A 5546-nucleotide genomic window follows, 5' to 3' on the forward strand; every position below is an offset into this window, starting at 1 on the left:
TCGCCGAATCCTTGCCCACTCTCCGATTCCCTGTTCCCATCAGACTGAGTGCTCCCATCTGGGCTGGTCCGTCGCAAAAGCTGGCACATGAAACTAAATAGACAGTTGTCAAAATAAGAAATACAAATGGCTGAGAAATATTTGTTCAGATAGATCTCTGCTAGTTCCAAGCTCTATGATCTTTTCCCTTAAAAGGTTTCTAGGTTCAGTCCAGCCAGGCTGTCTAATGAAGGATGGTTTGACCAGCAGATCATTCAATATCCAAGAAGCAAGTCAGAGACGTTCTTCCAAGAATGGGATGTCTCTGCTCCACTATATCCAAGATGTACATTTGTAGACAGAAGATGTGTTAGCTCTGGGCCGAAGAAGTCCCCAAGATATCCTTGCCTTAGACAATAGTTGGGCATTACAAAGTCATCTGAATGCTGTTATTCAGCCTTGGGACAATTTGGCCCCTGACCCCGAGCCTTTAAAATCTGTCCATATCTTCCTATATTTACTAATTTGCTCAATTTCCTGGATCCAGTCTGAGGACTTGTTGGAACTGGGGTCAGTGATGCTGAGGACTGTCTATTAAAGGTTGGTTGCTCAGAGATCCCAGGCCCAAATGCTACTCTAAGCATTATACTACGACCCACCCAGAACAGGGCCAGGATGCATCCTTAGCTGATAACATCTGGAAAAATCAACCTGCAGGAAAGGGTCTTCAGTCTACTTGCACGTTAGGGTTAAAAAAAGCAATGGTCATGTACATAGTTCTCTGGGAAACAAGGTTCAGCTTCTTTAACTTTGATCAGCAAATACAGGCAAAGAGCAGTGTTTCTTCCATTGAAATACCTAAGGAGTCAGAGATGCTGTCTGTCTTCATAGTCTTCACTGCCCTCCAACTTTCTCTCTGCTACTCATCACCCCTCATGTACTACTGAGATGAGTTTTATACTTCTGAAAGGTCTGGCCTAAACTCTACTGGCCGAGCACCTTGTTTAGGCTCCATATTTTTTATACATGTCCCAAAGTGTTGGCATTAGAGCTGAAAAACTGAGGTGGGAGACCTCAGAGATTCTCAAGTGCAGTCATTTTCATTGAATCACTATTTATGAGGCAATGAGGACTATTTGTTCTTGGGAGCCTGTTGGAGAAACAGCAAAACTTATTTAATGATTCCAAAGGCTAACTCTGGTAGTTTTGAGACTTACCAGGTCAGGCCTTGAGTTTTGTGAACAATAGAAAAATCTATCAGGGATACCTGACTCTGACCACTCAGTTTGTACAAATCTAGAGGTTTGCTCTTTAAAGGGTATGACTCTCGGTAGATTAGCCAGGTTCCAGTGGATGAGCCCACATCAAAGGGCATTTGGGGACACAAATTGGACTCTATAGGCATATATATATATATATGTGTGTGTGTGTGTGTGTGTGTGTGTGTGTGTGTGTTTGTGTGTGTATGAGCAGGCAAGGGAAAACATGAAATTGGGCAGGATTGGGGAAAGTAGCAGTTGCAGATAAGGGAAGCGATCTAAATATGATCAGAATATAGTATGAAAGTCACAAAAATTCCATTAACATGTGTACATGAAGATAATAAAAGCTGTGTGGTATAATTCTTTAGATAGGTGAAAAAGGAAGAAGAGGAGTGGCTATAAAAGAGATAAGTTTTGAAATTTTAGGTTTAGTGTGTTTGAGGAACTACCAAGAGAAGGTAGCAGCTTATAGCTAGACACAAAAATCTGGATTTCTCTGAGAAGTAGTTTTTCATGGCTATCAGGTAAACTACATCACCTCCACCACAGCTAGGCTTGAAGAGTTCACAGGAGATTGTTTATTAAGGCTACACAGTTTCTAGAAGTAGAGTCTAAAAATAAACTATGCTTGGAGTCCAAAGATTGTGCTTGACTAGGATGTAAATATTTATTTGATATGGTTGTTGTTGATAATTATGGGGAGGATTGTTTATTTTTGACTTTGTTTTTGAGATATGGCCTCAATATGTAACCCAGACTGGCACTGAACTCATGATCTTCCTTCCTTCCTTAACTCTGAACTGCGTTGAATTCAGGTATATGCCATCGTGCCTGACTCAGGATAAACACTGCTTTCTATTTGTCTTTACAGTTGGAGAAGATGGGTTAATTTCTCCTGAAATACTTGTTATAGTTTGGTCATTTTTTGAGGCCTTATCCTCATGTATGGACTAAAAGAATAAGACTTTTTATTCTCCAGATGTAGGATTTTATAGTTTTATGAATAAGGTTTTTTTTTTTTTTTTTTTTTTGCTGGTGCTGAAGAGTGAGGATGAAACATAGGGACTCATAGAGGAGAGGCAAGTGTCCTGTCACTGAGCTATGCTGCCAGCTCCATTGCCAAATATAATTAGAAAAAATAACAATAACAATGTATTTGTTGCATCATTATAACTTTTGATGAGTAGCCATGGACTAATGAGTTAATTGGGATTATATTCACATTTGTGCTTCCTGTAACAGTATATGCAAGAATAGCAATGAACATAGTCCAGTTCTGCTCAAAATTTGCATATAACAATCCTAGCTGTAATTCAGTACTGGATGTCCCACTAAACAATGATCAATTGTCCTTTGTACAGAATTTTAAAATTACAATTAATGAACCCACTCAATTTGGGGCTTTTTAATATTTTAAATGTATATGAGTGTATTGCCTGCATGTGTGCATGTGCACCCTGGTCGTGCAATGCCTGCGGAGGTCAGAAGAAGGCATCTGATCCCCTGAAACTGGAGTTACAGATGGTTGTTAACCTCCATGTGGGTGCTGGGAATCAAACCCAGGTCCTCTGCAAGAGCAGTCAATTCTCTTATCCACTGAGCCATCTCTCCAGTCCCTCCACTTTTGGTTTTTAAGCTTTATCTCTATAAATCTCAATAATTGTAACTAAGAATAGAATTCATACATAAACTCACATTTCATGCTTCCCAGTGACAGTGGTGAAAAGTACTTAGAAGACAAACAGTAGGAGTCTTCCGGATCCTTATGACAGATACAGACTGAATTTAATACAGCTTATGGTACACCAAGTAAATCCACAGTGTAAGGAGATGTATGGTGCAATGAAGTTACTTGCATCCCTGTTGTCATCTATGCTCTCATTTATAACATGGAAAAATTAAATGTTTTCTTGCCTTCTTGTTATCTTGGAAATATTTTAGCTTCTAATGGGTTTACCAATCAGATTGACATATTTATAGTCACAAACAGATAGTTCCTTCTCAGATATTTCTCATCAGAAAAATTTTCAGAAAATATGTGTTATGTTGTACATATAATTTAGCTCTACTGAATTTCTACTTATGTAAACAACCGCTTCTGAGCATTCAGCCAGACCAATTAAATTGTTCTTAACAAGATTTCATTTGCAGGCAAAGAAAACACTGGATAAAATGTGGCAAGACCTAGTAAAATCTATTAATTCTTGAGACACAAAATAGATTAAGGTTCGGGCTGGAGTGATGGCTCAGCGGTTAAGAACACTGGTTGCTCTTGCAGAAGACCCGGGTTTGAATCCCAGCACCAACATGGCAGCTAACAACTGTCCGTAACTCCAGTTCCAGGGGATCCAACAGCCTCTTCTGTACTCCGTGGGCATTGCAGGACACGGGTGCACTTACCTACATGCAGACAATACATGCATACGCATAAAATAAAAATAACTAAAATTAAAAAAAATAAATTAAGGTCTATGTGTCAATATTTTCTGCAGTGCAGCTTTCACTTCCTAATTTCTCAAACTGTAGATGAGAGGATTTAACATAGGGATCACCGTTGTATAAAATATGGAGATCATCTGATTTCCTGCCTGGGATCCATGCCGAGAGGGTTGTAAGTAAGTGTACATAGTTGTTCTGTAGTACAGACCAACAACAGTCAAGTGGGAAGCACAGGTAGAGAAGCCTTTCTGTTTTCCAGAAACGGAAGGAATTCCAAGAATAGTCATGAGTATAGAAATGTAGAAGACAAGGATCAGCACTACAGAGGTGACAAGGGTGAATCCCCCACAGCCAACAACCAAGATCTGAGTTACCCAGGGATCCGAGCAAGCCAGTGCCAACAGTGGTAGGATATCACAGAAGTGTGAAATGACATGTGGTTCACAGAAAGATAGCTGTGTGATGGAAATGGTTACAACGATTATGTTAACGAACCCACCAAGGTAACATCCTGCTACTAAGAGGAGACAACAGATTCTAGACATGGTAATGTGGTAGAGCAATGGTTGACAGATGGCAGTATAACGATCGTAGGCCATGGGAGCCAAAACGTTACATTCAGCAGAGGCAAAGATTATGAACAAGCCCATTTGAGTCATGCATCCAAGGAAAGAAACTTCCTGTAGCTGAGAAAATAAATTGGCTAAAGCCTTTGGAGTTATTATAGAAGAGAAACAGACATCAAGGAAGGACAGATTAGAGAGAAAAAAGTACATGGGAGTATGGAGGTGGTAACTGACTTGGATCAGGACCAGCAGGCCTAAGTTTCCCAGCACAGTAACAATATAAATAATAAAGAAGAGTCCAAATAGCAGGACTGCAAGTTGATGGTTATCTGTCATGCCAAGAAAGATGTATTTAGTCTCTGCAGATGAATTCTCTATTGATACAATTGAGAATAACTCTTGATTTGGTAAAAACTCTTTAGACATGCTATGAAAAAATAAGAGAAAACCAAATGATATGCATAAGACAGCCAAAGAAAACACATAGATCTAGGACACTGTTCAACCCCTCCCCCTATCAATAGTTCACACATTAAACCCTTTCTTATATGGTAGTACCATTTTCCAGATGTAACATGGAATTTAAAAAATTATCCTGTGGAATTTAAAAAATTATCCTGTGGAATTTTGTTTTGCTCTCTCTCTCCCATGCCCAGGGAATTATTGGAATTGTGGTAACACAAAGGTAAATAGGTCAACTAATTTCATCACAGACAGCCTCTCCCCACACTTTGAGAATATGAAATATTATTTCTGACACAAAATAAAGTCACAGATACTCATTATTTGTGTCAGTCAGCCAAGTGTTTTCCAGATCCATGGCCATGGCTTCACTGAAATAGTTGCAGAAATTAGAATGCCCCCAAAGGATCATAAGAAGCCAAGATCAAGCATGAAGGAACAGCTTGTATCCAACGAAAGAGCAACCAAAGAAGGATAAACACCTCAGGATTCATGCAGCTTCCATCTGACCTACCATTGCTTGACAGATTTCTTTGACCATGCGTGGGTCACAAGGAATGCAGATGCAAAATTAACTATGACTTCCTCAAAGACTTAATGAGCAACGTTGCCTGAGCAAAGGATCTGGTCTCAAAATGGTTGGTGTCAGGTGGTGATGACGCTGAATACTTTGGTTTCTCGTCCTCTCTACTGTGGTTACAGGCTATGTCTACTCCTACCTCACGCTACTGCCAGGACCTTTCCCTCGGTGAATCATCAGAAAACAGAATAGATGCATCTATGTAACTCCATCTCCATTTATAAAATCTAAACCAAGTCTTATGACCTCTGGATTATT

At 39.6% G+C, this 5546-nt stretch overlaps 1 protein-coding gene across 1 annotated transcript; it reads right to left on the minus strand.

Annotated features, from left to right (window-relative positions):
- Positions 1–3748: 3748 nt before the first annotated feature.
- LOC103728786 (olfactory receptor 151-like) lies at positions 3749–4582 on the minus strand. Its single transcript, XM_008826772.2, has one exon. It carries the CDS (start codon positions 4580–4582, stop codon positions 3749–3751), a length of 834 nt encoding a protein of 277 aa, XP_008824994.2.
- Positions 4583–5546: the final 964 nt, after the last annotated feature.

The sequence above is a fragment of the Nannospalax galili genome, unplaced genomic scaffold, assembly GCF_000622305.1.
Source record: "Nannospalax galili isolate Female #2095 unplaced genomic scaffold, S.galili_v1.0 scaffold371, whole genome shotgun sequence".
NCBI classification, from domain to species: domain Eukaryota; kingdom Metazoa; phylum Chordata; class Mammalia; order Rodentia; family Spalacidae; genus Nannospalax; species Nannospalax galili.

What these genes read in the sequence shown, in the direction of transcription:
- LOC103728786 (XM_008826772.2), bottom strand. Translation starts at nt 4,582, where the DNA reads ATGACAGATAACCATCAACTTGCAGTCCTGCTATTTGGACTCTTCTTT.